The sequence below is a fragment of the Takifugu flavidus genome, chromosome 1 (genome assembly GCF_003711565.1).
Source record: "Takifugu flavidus isolate HTHZ2018 chromosome 1, ASM371156v2, whole genome shotgun sequence".
NCBI classification, from domain to species: domain Eukaryota; kingdom Metazoa; phylum Chordata; class Actinopteri; order Tetraodontiformes; family Tetraodontidae; genus Takifugu; species Takifugu flavidus.
Window position 1 is genome coordinate 14,685,139 of NC_079520.1, and position 19,607 is coordinate 14,704,745.

General features: G+C 45.3%; 2 protein-coding genes across 7 annotated transcripts in view; one reads left to right on the plus strand and one right to left on the minus strand.

Annotated features, from left to right (window-relative positions):
- Positions 1-3,927, plus strand: part of LOC130531019 (ras-associated and pleckstrin homology domains-containing protein 1-like) — a 31,757-nt gene extending 27,830 nt beyond the window's left edge. For all 3 annotated transcript variants that reach the window (XM_057042740.1, XM_057042911.1, XM_057042824.1), the window contains one exon: positions 1-3,927. In XM_057042740.1, coding sequence (XP_056898720.1) covers positions 1-2,301 — 2,301 coding nt within the window. In that variant the 3' untranslated portion in view covers positions 2,302-3,927.
- Positions 3,928-4,341: 414 nt separating this feature from the next.
- On the minus strand, positions 4,342-19,192 carry rif1 (replication timing regulatory factor 1). Of its 4 annotated transcripts, none has more exons than XM_057042451.1 (36): positions 18,937-19,192; positions 18,504-18,596; positions 17,954-18,087; positions 17,750-17,828; positions 17,560-17,656; positions 17,321-17,451; positions 17,148-17,242; positions 16,538-16,727; positions 16,286-16,378; positions 16,001-16,139; positions 15,776-15,927; positions 15,517-15,616; positions 15,226-15,402; positions 14,850-14,960; positions 14,561-14,623; positions 13,877-13,980; positions 13,659-13,745; positions 13,508-13,581; positions 13,095-13,275; positions 12,859-12,963; positions 12,203-12,352; positions 11,740-11,839; positions 11,374-11,663; positions 11,095-11,297; positions 10,448-10,541; positions 10,244-10,366; positions 9,776-9,918; positions 9,605-9,694; positions 9,480-9,534; positions 6,757-9,351; positions 6,466-6,594; positions 6,301-6,387; positions 5,811-5,926; positions 5,592-5,742; positions 5,386-5,509; positions 4,342-5,141 (listed from the first exon to the last, which is right to left on the minus strand). In XM_057042451.1, exons 3-36 carry the CDS (start codon positions 18,067-18,069, stop codon positions 4,843-4,845), a joined length of 6,843 nt encoding a protein of 2,280 aa, XP_056898431.1. In that variant the 5' UTR covers positions 18,070-18,087; positions 18,504-18,596; positions 18,937-19,192; the 3' UTR covers positions 4,342-4,842. The 4 variants fall into 4 exon arrangements, with proteins under 4 accessions (XP_056898431.1, XP_056898345.1, XP_056898591.1 ...); XM_057042365.1 differs by having other exon boundaries at positions 17,954-18,104; XM_057042611.1 differs by having other exon boundaries at positions 18,504-18,552; positions 18,937-19,179.
- Positions 19,193-19,607: the final 415 nt, after the last annotated feature.

A 19,607-nucleotide genomic window follows, 5' to 3' on the forward strand; every position in this document is an offset into this window, starting at 1 on the left:
ATGATGAAGATCGATGCCATCAGTAGGCCCATCCCGGTCCAAATGCCCTCTGTCTCTCCACAGCCCGTCCTTCTGTCTCAGCCTCAGACTTTGCCGTCCCAGAACAGCTACCCCGATGGTCTCGACCCGTCTGAGGATTCTCCATCGCCACCCTCACCTCCTCCTCCTCCGGCTGTTGTCAGTGTAGCAGCCGCTTCCTACATTAAGTACAGCACGCTGGCCCGCTTGCAGAACCAGAACCAGCCCCAGCCGCCACCAGCAGGAGCTGCCACGCCTGGCCTCGCCAACCAGTTCATCACAGCCAGTTACAACACACTCCCAGCGTCTTATAGCGACTCCTCGATGATACCGCCGTCCCCTCATCCTCCCTCTGCAGAGCAAACGCCAGACATCATGGCTTGTCTGTCAAACCCCTCCACGCTCCCACCACCACCACCTCCAGAGGAGGACATGCAGGAGTCCTACCTCCCACCTCCTCCTGATAACCTGGAGATCAATGGTTTGCCTCTGCCTCCACCCCCAGAGCCCGACCTCACTTCCTGTCCTCAGCTCTCCAATGCCGGACTCCAACAGTTCCTGGCAAAGAAGTTCCCCAACATGGCATACGATTTCACTCCACCAGCGGGTGAGGACACCTGCCCTCCTCCTCCACCTCTATCTGACGCTTCTCCTCTCGCCTCTTGGCCTCCCTCTCACAACGCACCCCCCCCTGCACCGCCGAAAACCTTCACTGGGGGGCTGCCCCCTCAAACAGCTCCAAAGCCCTCAGGTCCTTCATCCCTCCCCGTTGCCCTGTCCCCTGTATCGCCGTCCGAGATCCTCGGCAGCCACGTTCCCATTAAAAAACAGCAGAGTTTCTCAACGGGACATTCCCCAAATCAGCCCCCTCCCACTCTGCCAAAGCAGCACAGCCTCTCTTCCAAAAACTTGGCCCTGTCTCCCTCCTCCTCTTCCACATCGATTGCAGCAGCTACCTCATCTCTGGTCAAGCAAATTGTGAATCAGTTCCCAGGAAACTCGGCCCCCTGCTCTCTGTCTGCCTCCAACTCCATGGAAGGCTCCAAGTTAAGTGCCCCTCAGTCCCCCCCGGCTGTTAAGTCAAAACCAAAATGGCAGCCAGGTGGTGCTCCACAGTCTCCAGAGTTTCCTCCACCTCCCCCAGACACCTCTGCGGAGGACTTCCCTCCTCCGCCCGTTTCCTCTTCCTCCAAGACAGGCTCCCCCATCAAGAAATCGCCCTCTACTTCATCCACAGGATCCACCAAGCGAGGACCTCCACCAACTCCACAGAGAGCCTCCTCCATCCGGACCGGCTCCCCCAGCGAGGGCCAGGACGAGAAGCCAAAGAAGGTGGAGAGCTTGGTCAGCAAGTTTGGTCAAGCTCCTCAGACCAGCACCTCCTCCAGCTCCTCTTCACGATCAAATTCTCTGACCAACGATCCCTCGGGACTCCCGGCTCCCCTCCCCAAGCCAGGAAAGCTGAACTTGGCTAACCTGCCATTGGCGCTCCAGGGGCTGCAGGCCAGCCATCAGTCCACTGAGTTTCCATCGCCTCCTCCCCCGCCTCCCCCCTCCCAGCCCCCTCAGATTGACTCCTCCCCAGACTTCTTCCCCCCTCCTCCCAGTGACTCTGAACTTTTTCCTCCTCCCCCCCACCTGTCCGAGATCCATCAACCCCCAAAGGTGGCTGTGGTGAACCCCCAACCTCAGTTGCACAAGTCAGCCCCGACGTCTCTGTCATCGTCATGGAAACAAAGCTCGCTAAAGAAGGGGGCGGTCCCTCCGCCAGCTACCAACCGGCGGCCCAGTAACCCAGCCCAGTACGACCAGATGACATCCAAGCCCCTCTCTCCTCCCCCACTGTCTCAGACCCCACCTCCCTCCCTACCATCTTTCTCCTCCTCCTCCTCTCCTGTACCCCCCACTTCTCCCAAGTCACCTGGACCGAGCTCCCTGGCCCTGAAGCCTCTCTTCCTGGAAGACCTGAACCGCACCCTGAAGAGGAAGTCCATCTCCCGCCATGGCTCGCTCACCTCCTCCCACCTCATCTCCTCTAAGATGGAGCCTGTGGGTACCATGGACGACATGGCGCTCCTCCCACCTCCTCCCCCGGAGCTCTTGCAACAGCAGCAGCAGCAGCAGAGAGGCCTCCGAGGACAATCGCAGACTCTGTCCCGTCACCACGCACACTCCCAGTCTGCCAAACATGCCAACATCTCAGGCTATGCAACCCTGCGGCGAGGCCCCCCTCCAGCTCCACCAAAACGGGACCAAAGCACTAAACTGACCAGTGAGTGGTAGGAGCAGAGGACCCCAGGGGATCTCCTGACACTGCAGAGACTGTTTAACTGTCATTATTCCTGCAGAACTGCCCGCTCCTCGGATTCTAAGCAAGTAGCAAGCCATCTTTTATGATTTCCTATTATACTCATTATTATCACCCACAGTACCACGTATTACTCTCATTACCAACCCATTAGTGACATGAGTACCGCGAGAATATATAATACTCCGAAAAGTCACCGGTCGAGTTTGTATTTCACAATATGTGTGCAGCTTTGCATCTAAATCTATGAGAGAGGAGGCTGGAACAGCCGTGGACGGTACTGCATGGGGCTGCGCTGACATGAAGGGACGGAAGGAAGCCGATCAAAGTGACATAATGGACGTGGTCGACCACGGGGCTGAAGTGATGCCGCTCATTTCAAATGTTTTGTGTGTGTTTTTGTATAGGATTATTTAATACTGGAAAGATATTGTTATTATAATTATTTTATGTTGTAAGATGTGTCAAAAGACTGAACCTGGTTTGACTGTGTTGTCTGTTTATCTTCTGAATGATCACTCCTGAGGGAAGGGCACTTTTCTCAGGTCATTTTTACATCTACTCAGAACTGTAAAGCAAGCCGGCGGGTGCATAGCTTCGAAATCCAGCTCTGCCTTTCATCCGTGCTGTACAAACAACCCATCTGAAAGCGATCAACCCGAGTCTGTTTTTATATTCCGGTCACAGATATGTTTGATTCAACTCGGCCATCTGTTCACTGAGGCTGATCTTAGTCGTGGCCTGTCCCGTACCCACGTGTGACTTCAGACGTTCAATACACAACCCCGACTAGCACTACAAAACTTTTTTTTTTTTGTACCGTCAAGTCAAATTTCTTTCCATGTCAGAGGACTTCAAGGTGTCGACCCATTTTGTGCTGCGCCAGTTTCATTGACATCAGCGACTGTCCTGCATTGGTGCTGCCTTCACAGACGTGCAGCGCCACCATGAACGCAGCACACGGCCAATGGTGGGTTTGGTTTGTTTAACTGTGGGCTGAGAATTACAAGATGACTCTTCTCATCTGACTGTAAGCCTTTCAACCACAGGACAATTTACAGCTCAACCTCTGTCCACCTTAAATAATCTTCAGCCCAGAGAGGGGCTTCACACTTTCATTTGTGTCCTTGCTAATTTAATTTGTGTGGATGCAGTGACAAAGCCTGAAAACCCCTTTTCCTAATATTTTTAGCATATTTTCCTCCTAAATATTTTATGTCAATTATCACACTAGCACTTTTTGTACTAAGACCCCTTCTGGCCGGTTTATTTCCTCTTTAACGCACTGCTGCTTCAATTATTATCATGTAGTTGTTTGCTAAGTGTTGAAGCTGCGTGTCCATCATTGACCCTACATGATCAGAGGGGGGATCAGAAGCGCCTGACTAATAAAAAGCTGCGGATTTTAAAAGAAATCTTAAGATTTTGGGGTTTTGTCTCCCACATTCTGTCCACCTGCTGCCAGAAATCCACATTTTGACTGAGACAATCTGGTTTTGTCATTTCTTTTCCCCAGACGAGAACACGCCACCCTAGGCCGAACTCTAATTTTACATCCAGTCATTTTATTCCTTATCAAATAAAAGACTTCCTTACTGAAATACTCATTTGCAATTTTTAATTTGTCTGCTGTCTTTTGCAACATAAGGGAAGGAATTACTGAGATAATCAGATGAGCCCTGAACGGTTCCTTCTAATCTTCCAGTGTCCTTCTGTAATAATTGAGTTTTACGTTGATAAAACCCTCTAAACTCTCACATCATTGTTGATGGGATACCGATTAATTTACAGATTATAGTTTTTCTGCTGTGGGCCCATAAAGCATAACTGGCCCCCCTAGAGCTCTTATTCAGTTGAGGAATAGTATATGGAGACTTTTCATGCTCTTAATTTTATATGTTCTTTGTGTTACTTTTTAATGTTTTGTGTTGTAAACGTGCAAAATGCTTCCATTGTTGGTTATTAGTTAAGGGTAAAACAGCCTTTAGTAGCTTTGAAATGGGATCCAAGACATGTTTATAGATGCAGTCACATCTTTTATTAAAGTACATAAAAAAAAAAAAAATCACATGTATTCTAATATCATCCAAATTGTTTCAAAATGTGATAAAACATTAAAACCAAACAATCCAGGAAATTCTACAAGATTTACAGGCGGATTGTGAAATATTTAGACATACAAAGGGGCAGGAGAAATATACAGACAGGATCCCAAGCCAGTTTGTTTTCTGGAAAACATCAGTTTTTGCAGTCCTGAAAATCAGACAAAGAAGCAACGTAGGATTATGACTGGTCTAATCCCCGACAGAGCTGAACAGTGGCGTGATAGTACAGACGGATTCTTTCTTGAACATGTTTTCAACAAACTCAATTTAAAAATGGAGGAAAAGTGCATCTAGTATTTATTAAAACTATTAAAAAGGTAATGGCATTCTGAGTTAAAAACATAAAAACACTACACAAATTTAGCTGGGTCAAAAAAAAAAAAGGACTGCTAAAGAGGTATTTTTGAAGCCTCATTTTCCAGGTTCCCCCTGCGTCTGGTAGAGGCGGCTCTGAAGCTCCACCACCACATGCTTCATCATGTTTCCCAACCGCTCGTGGATCTGAACGAGTTGCTCGGATGAGCAGTATCGCAGTTCTGACTCCATCCTGCCAGCGAGGCTTTCCAGTTCTGGAAGAAGACCCTCCGGGTGCGAGCGTCCATCGGGTCCTGGCTCCGTGGATGAAGTCTCCACTGTCCCTTTTCCATTGCCAGAAGCGTCTGCTTCCATGGTCCAGTCCGCAGGGAGAGGCTCATCCACCAGCTCCGTCGCTGTCAACAAAGGTGTTTACGTCATCGTAGAGAAAGCAACCCTCCTCCTTTAATACTGGCCAGTCAACAACACCAAAACAATGAATCATTGCAGAAAAGATAGTTGGACACGTCCTCCTCCAACTGATTTAATATTTCTAGTGAAAAACTCATGAAGAGGAGTGCGAGTGTGAGTAAGGGCTTAAACATCAAATAATGCGTCAGAAAATGCAACTTTCAGAGCAACGTTTGAATGTGCACGGACCTAGTGTGTCTCCAGGGACTTTATTCTCCTCATCCTGGTGTGGAGGAGTGCTGGCGTCTGGGTCGGAGGTCATCTTCTCTGTCTCATCAAAGCTCTTTAACTCATCGCTGCCTCGCCCTTTACGCTAGAAATGATTCATCCAAATGTGAAAATGGCCACTTTGAGATTTACTGCACTGGTGCGGCGAATTCGTGCCACCGTCCTACCTGCTGTTCGTAGTTCTTGAGGGCCTTTTTGACATTGGAGATCTTTGGCGAGCGGATGGGAAGGGTCTTGATTTCCGTGGCAGTGAGGGCGCTGAGGTCACCGACCGTCTTGATGTTCCGAGCTCGGACGAGCTGCCCGAAACCACGAGACCTGTGCGGAAAAGCGAAAGTTATATGCTAGAACTGCTGATTGGAGTCAAACCGTGTTTCTTCACGCACCACATGTTGGAGGAGATCTGAGAGAGCACAGCCTCCACAGGAGCAGAGCAGCCCACAAGGGCAGGGTAGACGCAGTCTCTGGAGACGGGCCGAGGCTCCTGACTCATTTCAGAAATCTGAAACAGCGTAAACAGCATATTTTGACGTTCAGGTAGACACTCGGAAGTGTTGCAAACCCCCACGAGGGAATATGTGAGGTGAGAAACACTGTAAAATAAATAAATGTGCCCAATGAGGCATAAACTCCCATTAATGTTGCCTTTTTACTTGCATTTGAACACTTCTCTTCACGTTACATTTCAGATAAATCCCCTAACATTTCAAGTCATTTTTGATACATCTTATGCGCGTGAACAGACAATTTGGATGTGAGCAGCTGGAAAGGACATTCTCTCATCGTGATCAGAGTCCAGCCAGTAAGAATCCTGCCCAGACGGAGCCCTACAGACACTGCAAAAGGGGAAAAGTTGGTTTGGATTTGGCTTCATACCAGACACTTTTTGGAGCTCTTGTAGCCGGGACTATGCAGATTCCTGGGAATGAGGACCAACAGGCCCTTAGTTGGTGTTGTGACATACTAGATCGAAAAAGAACAATAAATGTTAGAGCACAGCAAAAAACCAATGATTTGCTTAGACTTTTGGACCAGCTGCACCTTTGGCTGAGAGCTGGAGGCGTTTCTGGGTTTCCTGGGAGAGCTGGTTCTGATGCAAGGGCTGCGGCGGTCGATGTCATCTGCAGTCTCCTGCTGCTGGATGGGATCAGCGAAAGACACGCGCCTGGACTGGACAAGGACAGAGACATAAACACGCAGACTAAATGAGGTCAAACTGGATGAATGAGTCTGCTCCACCCTTCAAGACCAGTTTAAGAAATAGGACGGAATCAACCACTAAATGGAGCATCGGTATCAACGATCCAGCCCTACGTGGGATTTCTGACTTACTTTGACCAGAGGTGAGGGAATCTCGTCCTCCAGTGGCCGTTTCTGGCTTTTTTTAAGAATACTGTTGGAGGGGGATGCTGAAGGAGACCAGGTTCCTCGGACATGGCTGCTGGGGCTGTGGTTTACATCTGGCCCCATCAAAGCCTCCAGGTCCCTCAGCTTTGACGGGGAGTCATGGGCAGCATCTCTGATGGCTGATTCAGGGATTTCTGGAGGACAGAACACAGACACATCTGCACTACTCTCACTGATGGTTCGCTCTTCATCCTTGTGCTCCTGGGTCTGGATCATGTGCTGTTCTTCAGTCTTCTGTAAAGATGTGGTCTCGTCGCTGGCCTCTGCAGGCTGGATTTCATGCGTGTGCCGCTCGTCCTCAGTCTCATCCACCTGGTTTTCTACTAAAGTTGTAGCGTGACAGGCCTCATCTGGATCCACTGGGTGAGCTTGATCAGGTGACTTGTGTTGGTCCTCATCACCATCAACGGGCTCAGGTGCTGCACTCGTCTCATCCAAAGAGCTCGTTGGAGCTTGTTCAACGTTCTTCCCAGTGGATTCACACTTTTCAGAAGACTGGAGCTCCGTGGTGACAGTTTCATGGGAAACATGATCAATGTTTGGGATCTGCTTTTCCTCCTGAAGGGACACCTCTTCTGTGCTCCTCTTCCCTCCATAAGCATCTGCCTTCAACTCAGTTTGAGACGTTTCGTTACTGCTGTGGTCCTCCTGGAGCAACTCTGGGGTTTCCAGTGAAGCGTCTATTCTTTCATGTTCAGCTTTAAGTGGCTCACGATCACCAACATCTTTTCTTTCAGTTTGAGGACTTTTACCAGTGAGGGGACTTTGTAAAGATGCTCGGGGTTTCCTTCCCCTCTTTTTGGGCACGGGGATGTTTTCAGTGGGCTCTGTGGTTTCTGACTCTGAAGGCACAATACTGGCGGCGAGAGCTTGAGAAGATCTGCGTCTTGAATATCGGCTCCTCCCCTGGGATAACTCTGTTGATTCTTCAAGACCTTGTGACTGAGAACTCTCTGGGGTTGATGAAGAACCTGCCCCCGCCTTACTCCTCCTGGTCCGGACTCCTGCAGTTTCTTTGCCCCCCACAGCTGGAGGTGTTACCTGAGAACTGGACGTGTTTTGTCCGTCTATAAAACCCTTGCTCTCACTTTTGTCAGACGCGGTTGCCTCCAACTTTTTACTGCTTTGGTTTGATTGAGCGTCCTCTTGAATAAATTCTTCATTGGTATCATTGAGGACGGACTTGTCGTTAGATGGAGAAGCAGTAAAGTTCTGAGAATCCTGTCTGCAGTCCACTGGAGACTCTGCTGTCCAAGAGTCTTCCATGGATGTTTCATTATCCGTTGGTCCTTTTTTACTGACCGGCCCAAGTACGATAGCTTGGCTTGAGTCTTGACTGTTTTCCAAAACCTCTTTTTTAATTTCTCCCTCTTCCTTGGTCCCCAGCGAGCCTTTGCTCCGCCGACCTTGTGATTGGCTTTCCTTGTTGGACTGCGAGGCCGTTTGGCTGGAATCTCTGCTTCGTCTTCTAGATTCTGGCTTCTCATTTTTCAGCAGAAACTCTTCAGAATTACTGTACAGCTTGATCTTCTTCCTTGCTCTGCCCTGAGAAGGGGTTTGGCTCGAGCTCGTCTGCTCTCTCTGGGACCTACTACGGAGCCTGTGTTTACTACTCTCCTCCTCTGCAGCTTGTTTACTTCTTGTTTTTGGTCCACTTTGAGATGAATCGGAATTTTGAGAATCACTCTTCTGGCTATCGCCGCGTTTTTGATTTAAATATTGGTATTTAGTGTCCCGTTCATCAGGGTCCTGTCCAGGCAGCAGAGGTGACATCCTGTTGCGTCCAGAGCGTCTCGGTTCACTCGAAGAAATTTTGGACCAGGCGGATTGTGAATCATCCAGATTTGGTTGAGATGTCTCTTCTTGGCAAGTTGACTGTACTTTGGCGACGGTAGTGGTCTGATCTCCCTCGGCGCCAGTCTGAGTATCTGGAATGACATCATCTTCCTCTGCTGGATCCCTGGGCACTCTCTCAGTTAGCCTCACTGGCTCAAATTTTGTCAGAGATCCTTTTGGCCTCAGAGGGGACTCAGGGGTCTGACTGACAGCACACTGCGAATTCACCTTCCCTGCAGACAGGAAATCCTGAGACTCGGCTTCAGTCAATTCCTGGGAATCCATGGGAGAATTAGACCTGTTTGTCTTTCTGCGTTTTTGGCTACCGGTGCTCTTGGTGTGGGGACCTGTGAAGGTGGATGTGACATCTGGGCTGGAGGGCTTTCCATCCGGATATTTTTCAAGTGTGATAAAGGACTGGCGGCGACTGATTGATTTTTGGGGCGTTCCCGACACCATATCTGAGGAGCCAGAGATGTTAGGACTCGTGTCTTCTTTGGACTCCTCCTCCACGGCTTCTGAGCTGCCGTCTACTTTAGCGTCATCTTTTTGGGAAACAGCTGCTGACTCAGCGACCTTGTCTTCATGCACGCTGTCCTCTTGAATGGTTTTTCCAGCCTTCAGATTGGAAACATTGCCAGTCTCTTTAGGGGTTGGTGCAATTTCCACATTTTCCTTAGGAGCCTAAAGGAAACAGACAAATAATACACCGGTATAGGCACAATTACAGTCAAATCTGTCAGTTATGACCATTTGGCCTCTGAACGTGACATAAATGAGCTAAAATACGGATTTGAGGGTTCTTTTCTTACCTCGTCAGGAGCTGCTTCATGGCCTTTCTCAGGTTGTTCAGGCTGTAGCTTGTCTCTGTGGATGAAATTGTCTGTGATAGGAATGCTTTGTTTGAATAAGGGCAGAAATTCAGACAAGAACTTACAGAGAATCTTCTTGGCTCTGTGTATACTGCGTAAAGGCTGTTGTATCCAGAGAAGCATCAAGGTTGTTGTACATTGCTGGGATGTCGACCCTGCGATCAAAACTCTATAAGCTCCACACGGACTTAAACACAAAGGATGTAGAGATTTAGCAGAGATCTCAGGAATCTGACCTTTTTGTCCTTTTCACCTCCTTCTGGTGCTCCGTTAGAACTCGCTCCTTTGTCTCCGGAGGAATGAAAACAAAATCAATGGATGCCTCTTCCTCCAAAACCTGCCTGCGTGGAGTCTTTGGTGAACCAAAATCCAGTTTGGTCTGATAAAGAAAATACCAATTATAAAGGAGATTATTATGCAGAAGAAGCTAAAATTTCAATCATTTAAAAAATTTAAAATAAATAAATCATTCTGATTATTATTAACACAATACTGAATTTGTGTCACAGTTTATGGACTGAATTATAGACGGTTCTCTTTTAATCTTTAAAAACAACAAAGCACTGGTAAATATTTCCCATGTAAACACCAATATGAAAAACACCCTATCTGCACACAATTGCACAGTATAAATAGCACTGTCGCAATCATAAACTCATAAAATGGCAAAGTAAACAGGAAAATACATGCATTACTCGACTTACAGAAACAGACTTTGCTTTTTTCTCATCATTTAACTCAGCAGCCCTTCCCAGCACGGACTCTCTCTTTCCCACAGAGGAAACGGGTAACCCACTGAGCTTGGTCTCCAGCTGGGAATTTTCACTCTGATCACACCAGTAAAACCAGGGATCAATGACAACAATAAAAACAGAAAACTCAATGAATGGCATGTAAATACAACTCACCAGGGACTGGCCACTGAGCTCATCGGGAACATCAACAGCCTCAAATCCAGGGAGAATGATTGGGGTCTTCTGCTTCACTTGGCTGAGGACCGGCCTGCGTGGAACACAGGGAATTTTCACACTGCTGGAACCACAGCTAACATTGTTGAGTTACAATCCTTCGTATCCAAGTTTTGTGCACCGCTGTCCCCATTTCCTTCCAAGAATTTATTGTTTTCAGAGATTCGTGCAAACACTCCTTGAACATGTGCTGGTGTGTGCAGCAATGTTTTCATGCAGAATAAAAGCAAAACTTCCAATAGTCATCCGTTTAAAGAAAAATAAACCTTGAACTGTATTCAGGAAAGAAGCAAAAGGTTGGTTCGCCATTGAAATGTGGCTCTTAGGTCTCATCTCCCTTTCTCTTTATAGATCCTAAAATAATTTCATTGGACTTTACCTATCATTAGTATAATAAAATAATGTTCAGAGCTACTAAACTTATACATAACTTCCAGGATTCCTGTGCAATTAAAAAGACACATTTTATATGTCCAAACAATATCTCTAGAAGGAATAAGAGGAAAAATATTAAGGGGCTTGAATTTTGAACGTTTGTCATGAGGCAATCAACACAAATGACCAGAGAACAGAATTTGACTTTTTACCTGATCTCATCAGGGTATTTGAGGCTGACTGAGTTTGCGAAGGTGGAATTCCAAAAGCAAGTGACAGAGGAGCGGAGGTGCTTGGACTTGTGTAGAAAAAGCACAGACAGCAGAGGAGAGAGCAGAGCCAGCAGTTCATCATCGTAGGCCACCGCAGTCCTCGTCTGCAGGCAGCCCAGAACGTCCCCCAGAAGCTTTTCCAACTGCAGGAGGCATATTGGGAAATGATTGCATCATTTTAAGAGAAAAGATGCATTGTTCACGTCGATGAGAACCGACCTTTCCCAGAAGTTGTGATGTAAAACTGGGTGTCTCGCTGGCTGCGTGTTTATACAACTGGGTGAGAGGGTGGGTCAGTGATGTCAGGAGCTCCTTCACAATATTGGCAAGAGCAAGGTTTGTAAAAAGGACAGACAAGATGGAGACGAGAGCCATTCCTGTGGCATCAGAAGAAGTCACGGTGTCTTCCAGATAAACCTGGAGACACTGGACCAGCAGAGTCTGGAAGGTGGAGAGATTCCCCAGGACCTTGTTTTTCTTTTTCATCCAATTCACCGGAGTGTGAGGAGCTTGATTGTGAGCAGAGGACAGTCAAACCTCTATCGTTAATGCACCGAATATGAATGAAATTTGAAATTCTCTTACACTTAAGCTTTTGCTGAAACTGAGGAGAGTAAGGTGAAAAGTCCACACACTCTACCATGACCTGCAGAATACTGCTGATACTGTTCAGTGTTGAAGGAACCTGGAGGAACAGACAGCACAAATCATTTTAGGAAGATCAGTCAAAAGAAGTGAAAAATGCTTTCTTGTTCCTGCTAAAACTGCCAAAAAATTTAAGGATTGAAATTCTATTCATTTGGGATTTATTTAAACGACCAGATGTGGTAGTGATCAGTTCTTGAACTCATTATGCACATTACTCCTGATGCATTCATACGAGTGCTTAGAGTTGGTGTCATCCATTACACCCTTGCTCACAATCAGTGGTGAATTCACATCAAGTCTAAAATTGATTTTCTTTCAGGTAAGAACAATTTCCATGTATGGCAGAAGATAAATGGAGGAAGCTTCTGAAAACAAACTAAGTTTCTGCCCTCATACTTACCAATAAAGCCTCTTTGTCTATCACAGTGCTCATCTTTGTACAGAGTTCCTCACAGCAGATGTTCTCTTCTGCTGTGGCCACCAAGGCTGAACAGCAGGCAAAAACTTTGTAGAGCTTCGACCATGAGGAGAGCATAGCCTTCTGGGTTGCCTAAACAAACAGAATTAGAGAAATAGAGGGAATGGAAAGGGAAGGAAACTATTGTTGAAATAAAAGAAAAACATCTAGTGGTTGATAAAAAATACAAACAATAGAAGTTAAGAAACATGCAAACAATAATTGGGTGAAACACAACCTTGGTGTGTTTCCTTGTATTTTCAGTGTTGAATTGACTGTAAAGGTCTTAATTTCCTGCCATGTTAATACTACATGGCCAATAGTTGTGATAGCTAGCAAGAGACCATAAGGAGTTGGCAGCCAGGACTGGCCACAATGAGCAATGGTGTTTTATACATTAAGAACTATTAAATGTTTATGTCTATAAATAAATGAATTTTAAATGAAAGGGAATGAAATTCTATTAGCAAGTGATGCTTTGACTACTGTGCTGCTGTTGTACACATACGAGATATCAATGTTTTATCTTTTGTTTGTTCAAAGCGATTAGAAAAGCCAAATCAAATGGTAATTAAAAAGCCACAGTAGAGCAAACAGACCTGAGGAAGTGCTGCTCCTAGTAGGTGTGTAAGAGGAAACATCAGGGCTGCGTGTATGGCGCTGAAGTTGTGCTCCAGTGCATCCCCTTGGTTCACTTCATTTGACTGTAACGTGACAGAATGAATTTGCAAGACTTTGTATTTATTTTGGGCTTCACAGCTGCCTCTAAAGATCTCATCACAGAACCTCTTAACCCTGTTTCAACAATAATGGGGCAGGTGTAGCACTTTCCGACCTGGGTGATTGTGTCTGTAAGGGGGTTGACTACTGTACTCCACATCCTCCACAGTTGCTCCTTGTTCTGCAAAGATGCAGCGCTCTGGCCGATGGCCCCCAGTGCTGCTCCTGCGAAGGCCAAAGGGGACGTGGGACCCGACAATCCACAGCTCACCAGCGTGTGAAGGCACTGGAAAAATCTGCCCGTGCCATGAAAACAAAACGGTAAATGTAACAGTCATATGAACAACTATGTATGCACACAGTAATAAATCGGGCTGTTAAAATTCAGGCATTATTCCAGCTCAATGTGATTAAATTTGGTACCGTAATAAATGCATGTGAATCAGATGCCCAATTTCACTCACTCCAATGTGCTGCAATAAAATGCGTCAGCAGAAGCATCATGACGGGCCACTCTGAACTACCTACCTCTCATCCTCCACATAGGCTCCAATCATGTTGCTGTTACAGAGCAAAAGAATGAGGAACAAAGCTGGAGTTCCCTGCCGATGATAAGAAAAATTCTCATAAATTTCGGAATCGTCGAGCCCAGAATGTGCGCAGCTGTAGAATCGCTCACATTTAACACATCCATCTTTCCCACTTGATAGGAGGCAGAGCCGAGTACACGCTGTGTAACACCTTTCACTGTAGTTTCAAACAAAATCTAAAAGATAACCAAAAAGAGGACAATCGGTCATCTGGTAATCTCAAAGCACTGTTAACATAGAAAATAAGATATCTTGTTTGTCTAGGAGATAAGTGATGAGTGTAGCTCAAGGGAAGTTTTGGATTTACCAGAACTCTGTCTGCTGGTAGAGCGTTGGAGGTGACGATGCTCTGTAGAGCCTGAAGCATAAGTGTTAGAACCTCAGAGCCATGGCGATCTTTTTTGCTGCCACCTGGTAGCAGGAGAGAGAAAACAAATGAAAATAATGGCAAATACCAACATATTGAATAAAACATTTAAATAAAGGGTTTTGAGAAGAAGGTGGATCATCATTGGGGACAAATCCCCTCAGTCTTTCGTCACATCACAGCAGTCCAGAACCAGCAGATCTGAACCCTCAGACTTAAACTGATGATGCTGGTATTGAGTGGGCAAGAGGAGGAGATGAGGTCTCACTTATCTTCCTCCTAATTCATATAGACCAGACTCAATAGAAATACTCTATGTGGAGCTACAAGGTGGAAACCAAAGCTCTCAGGTACCACCCAGCAGAGCAGCAGCCACAATGACATTCACAATTTACTATAACATGACCAGTCACTACAGAAACTGTTATCACACACTTACTATGGCCCTGACCTGATGGTCTGGAATACAGCTGTGTTGGACAACATGGGAATAATGATGAAAAATCATTGCCTGTTGCTCTGGTTGAAATTTTGATTTTCCTTTTCCCCTTAACTCACCAGACACATTCTAATTCATATCTAGTCTTCACATTCACACCAGTCAAGAATACGTGACAGACTTACCAGACTCTATAGTCGAGTTGACAAAGTGAACAAGAGTCGTCCATAGAACGGTCAAAAGAGACTCTAAGGAACAAAGACAAACTTAAGTTATTGAAAACAGCCTCCTCAGGCAGCTGAAGTGCCCTGATATTTCAATCCCTAACGTAACTTTTATGTCTAATTCTTGTAGCGCTCTCCAGAACCACAATATTTAAATTCTACTCTTTTAAGTGGATATCGATACAATGAGTCAAGAATTTATCTAACCGAGCTTCACCAAGATTAACAGATTTGCAGAGCTCATCGTTACCTGGAGCCTCATTGCCAACGTTGATGAATCCATCATTGATGTTGGAGATGAGCACTGCAGCATGCTTGCTGAAGGAACCAGCACTGGAGAGCAGAGGGTGCTTCAAAGGCTCTGAATGAGTCAATATCGCCAATATTAGGAACAACTTTGTAATTTCGCAAAGCTTCTAGAAACCCAACCTAGGTAAAGTGTAAGCTTTCATCTTTACCAACTTTACCAACATTCCTCTACTAGGTACATTTTCAGGACATCTTTTTCTTTGTTTTAAACCCTTGTGTTTAAATGTCATTTGGTTAAAAATGGGTAAAGATTGACAGGGAGCTCAGGAAATGTAATAATGAACATTTGCATGATGGTGTGGGGTTCAGACTATTACCAAGACTCAGGATGAGCTTGCTCTTGGCTGCTGTGGCAGTAACTTCTGGTCCGAGGAAATAATGCAGCAACATCTCGAGACCCAAAAGCTGGATTTTGGGAAAAGTCGGGGTAATCTGGACAGAGGAGTTTAGACTCATTCTGGATGTATTGGCAGAGCTGCTGAAGCCTGGAGTACCTGCAGTGGGAAGAAAACGAAGAATAACTAATTAATATATACATAATGACAGAATGGCATTATGTTATGACCGTTATGTAATTCTGTGCAACTGGATGGAGGTCAGGGCTTTACCAGGTGTGATGGCTCCATTTTGACCAGTAGGTCTAGAAGGTGTTCCTGGGACTGCGGACGAGTCAGATCTGATAGTACACTGGAGCAGAGGAACAGCAACCTGAGGGGAAACAAAAGAATCCTAAATGCAACCCCCTGCTTGCAGCTTTTGTGAAATGTAATTTAATTTGAAAGCATTGGCGGACAATATTAACCAAAACTATGATTAAAAGAAGCTAGGGGAGCCGGAATGTTGAATTTAACAAGTTACATTTCTCACCTGGTCGAAGAAGGATGACAGATTGGGGCCCAATTGGACCACCAGGTACCACCAGACCTCCACTTTAGTGAGCATCAGAGCCTCTGTCCTGACATGTATGGATGCGAGGGGCTGCATCAGGAGTTTCATCCGTTTGCTGCTGCACAGAATGTCTTCATTGGAAGAAAACAAAAAAAAAGCCAATTTGAACAAAATCATCACAACAGCGTGTCACAAAAATCCCACCTGGATTGAGAGCAAAGTTGTCTATGAGGCTCTTCCAAGCAATGAAGGCGATCTTCTTGATGGTAGGAGAAGAGCTGCGGAACCCAAGTTCCTCCAGATGTAGTAGCGAGTTAATGAAGGGGCCTCCTTTATGCAGCAGCTGCGTGGTAAACAGACAACACTCATGTCATTATTCACCTTTACACAAGAAAAAATAATCATTTATATTCATTGTGTATCAGCAGTGACCGGAGTTGGAAGCATATACTTTAATCCAATACTTAATTAAAACAGAAGTTTCCTTACCTTCCCAAGTAGTTTTACAAATAAAGGCCAAAGCTTCAAAACATTTGTCTCATTCTTGGTCATGAAAAGTTTCTGCAGCTCTGGAATCAGTTTCTGTGAAAACAAATCAGTTTACCTTAGACTATTTTGTGTCAACAGCTTTAAAAGTGCTCAAATCAAAATGAACAGAAACGGCCTGTATAGAAGTGTTCCGTGTTTAGCTACAAGCTGACATTGATCTCCAACATAAAAAAACAACAAAAAACAACTCACTGATGACATCATGGGTTCAATTACAGCCGCCACCTCTGTCTGTTTTTCCAGGAGAAGCGGCATGCCCAGTTCCATGGTTGCTGCGGCTCGTAGACGAACTTTAGAAGCCGAGTGGACCACCAAAGGGACGACAAACTTCACCCACCGCACCGCAGCACCACCCATCTCAGCCGGTACTTGCTCCAATAGCCTAAGAAAACAAACCTTACTGCATTATTGCTGTGTTCACAGCTCCAGGGTTGCCTTCCTGATTTGCCAATATAACACTGAGTGTCCCAGGCCAAACACACCAAAAAGACATTTAAACTGCATCTTTATTTGAATAATGAATAATAATTTCTCCCCTGGATGCTTGAAGGGTTAACATTCACACGTCATGACTAGAAGTCTCAGATTAGTTCTGCCAACATCATTAAGATACTTTAAAGACTCTACCTGCAAATACTGATTATCTCATTATCAGTATTTGCCATCATTTGTGTATATTAAGAAATTCAATTGTCAGAAATTCATTATTTGGAAACTCATTACAACGAGGGTGTCATTTATCTTTTACCAAAGGTGTGTGTGAGCGATTTCCTTGAAGAGTCTTTAACGTCGACTGTTTTACCTCATGATAACATTCAGAGCTTCGTGCTCCATGACAACAGACTTGACATCCTCTCTGTTCCACACACTGTCCAATGTGTCCAGTATGGACGGCACCTGAATCAACATAACAGCAGCAGATCAACATTTCTGACTCTTCATCTTCCTCAGTTCAGTTTTTAGTTCCTTACTCACTTTCTTGGCAATTACATCGGCAGGAAAACTCTGCTTGGAGATTACCCATAATGCTCTAGTGCAACTGTTCTTGTCTGATGACTTCATCGCCAGAGAACAAAGTGCTGATAATATTTCCAATGCAAACTTTTCTAAATGAGAAAAACAAAAAAAATTGCATTATGTTACCAAATTTCATACATGGTTAAATTATGCAAGATGATCGTGTGCAAAATGAGGCCAAATGTAAATAAACATACCGGGCACTCCTGAGACAACATGTGAATGATAGACACAGAACCCCAAAGCTTGAAGAGCAGCTTGGTTTAGTTCTGCATTAGGACTGGAAATATGAGCCTGGAAATAGCAAAAAACAATGAGAACCATCATTTGATTAGAAAGGAATTGTGATAACAGTGATTAAATAATCCAAAATACGTAAAAACTCACCAAAGTGACTTTACCCAAACGTGAAAAATGCTGTTCAACTGCAGGAAGGAATTGACGGGCTTCCTCTCCACCAAGTCGACTAGTTAAAAAAAAAAAAAAAATCATTTGTTTTTCAGCAACATTTGGTAACAGTAAAATTAGACAGAAATGACAGGGGTTGTAATTCACATGGCAACCGTCTGGTGTGTAACTGTAGGAACATACTTGGCAATTGTGAGGTATGCATCTATCTGCTCAGCATGTCCAGCGGTGCTGTCCTCCAGAGGCTCCAGCAGTGGGAGGAAGCTGCAGCTGCCAGGTGGTCCCGCCATCGCCATCATCACTCACCACCTGGTCGTCTTTAAAGAGGCACAACCTGTTGGTAACCAAGAGCTCATTCTGGCAGCAATTTTAGATTCACTGTAAACCATAATAATCTTGCAGTGTATTCACAACCAGGGTCAGAGAAAGCCTCAGATCACATTAAATACAACGATCAAGAGACATGAAGACAAGATGGAGATACGTGGTTTAGTTATGCTGATAGATGTGCATAAACTACCCATTCTCTAGATGGGTAAGATAAAAATTCTAACAAGGTCTTTAGCGACAATTGTCAAACGCTAATTTCTAAGCTGATCGGAAGATAAATTTAGTTTAAAGCCAAATATCTTGGGCAGAATAAGGCCCCCGCGGTGTTCAGCATTTGCCCTCAGCAATAACAACAGAGAGAAAAGCATCTATAAGCTTAATTAAAGCAGTTGTGTGGTCGAACCTCAGAGTGATTCCTGTCCAAATGTCTTCAGCCTTCACTTTACCCGGAGCTGCAGGATGAGAAGAGGATCGTTCACGCTAGCAGTAGCTGCCACTGTAAACACAAAATTAGGCTCACTGTTTACACCAGCGACGTGGAAGAAGTTCTAAAACAAGTTTGCTAGCGTTCTGGCCTAAATGAGCCAAGTGAAATCACCGTGCAAACATGCACACGTCGTTATTTTAGCAACTTTTAGACGCACTAGATAACCTCGTGCGGGTGAAGAGCAGATAGCCTGTTAGCCTCATCATTAGCATTATGAGGCGAGCAGCGACCGTAGGCTGTTTAACTGTGGAAGGAAGCAAATAACACCACGGACACCGCCGAACTGTTCGAAACTAACTACACGGCCACAACGACTGCGAGGTACTGACCCCAAACGGGAGACACTTACAGTCGTTCGAGTGGCAACACACGCAGCACCCAACGAAGCACTTCTGGGAAAAGACGGAACATCGGCGGTGACACAAACACACCGCCCGAATCGGAATATACGCCTTCCGCCCGCGTCGCTAAGCGCTGTGTTCAACTTTTGACTTCTGTTTTCGGGGCCAATGTTTCAGATTCCTGGTCCTGTTGTGCTTTGCTGAGTGACGCTGCCGCCCCGCGAATTTGCTGGCGCCAAACACGCACGCCGACGTCCAAAAGTACCTTTGACCCCGGGACGTCAACCCACGCCCCGCCCCCTTTACCTATAAGGAAATATTCTTATAACGCCTTTAAAATCTTTATTAGACCCAGAAATATTGAACATCGCAACCATATTTTAATAGTCAATGACAGAACACACAGACATACGTTTTCATACATTTGATGTATATCCTTTTAAAAAAGTAACAATAATTTCATAAATTAAATAACTCGCTAGCAGAACAGACAGAAAATATACATTTCATTTATAATTTAGCAATGTTTGCACAGTGTTTTGCTTGGAGTAAGAAAACAAAAACAACCCAAAATGTTTTATGCATTAAAAATGGTGGAGAAGGTATTGTGGGCTCTGCACCAGTACAGCTGCATCATTGATGGAACAATGAATTCTAGGAATCTTGGATCATGCAGCAT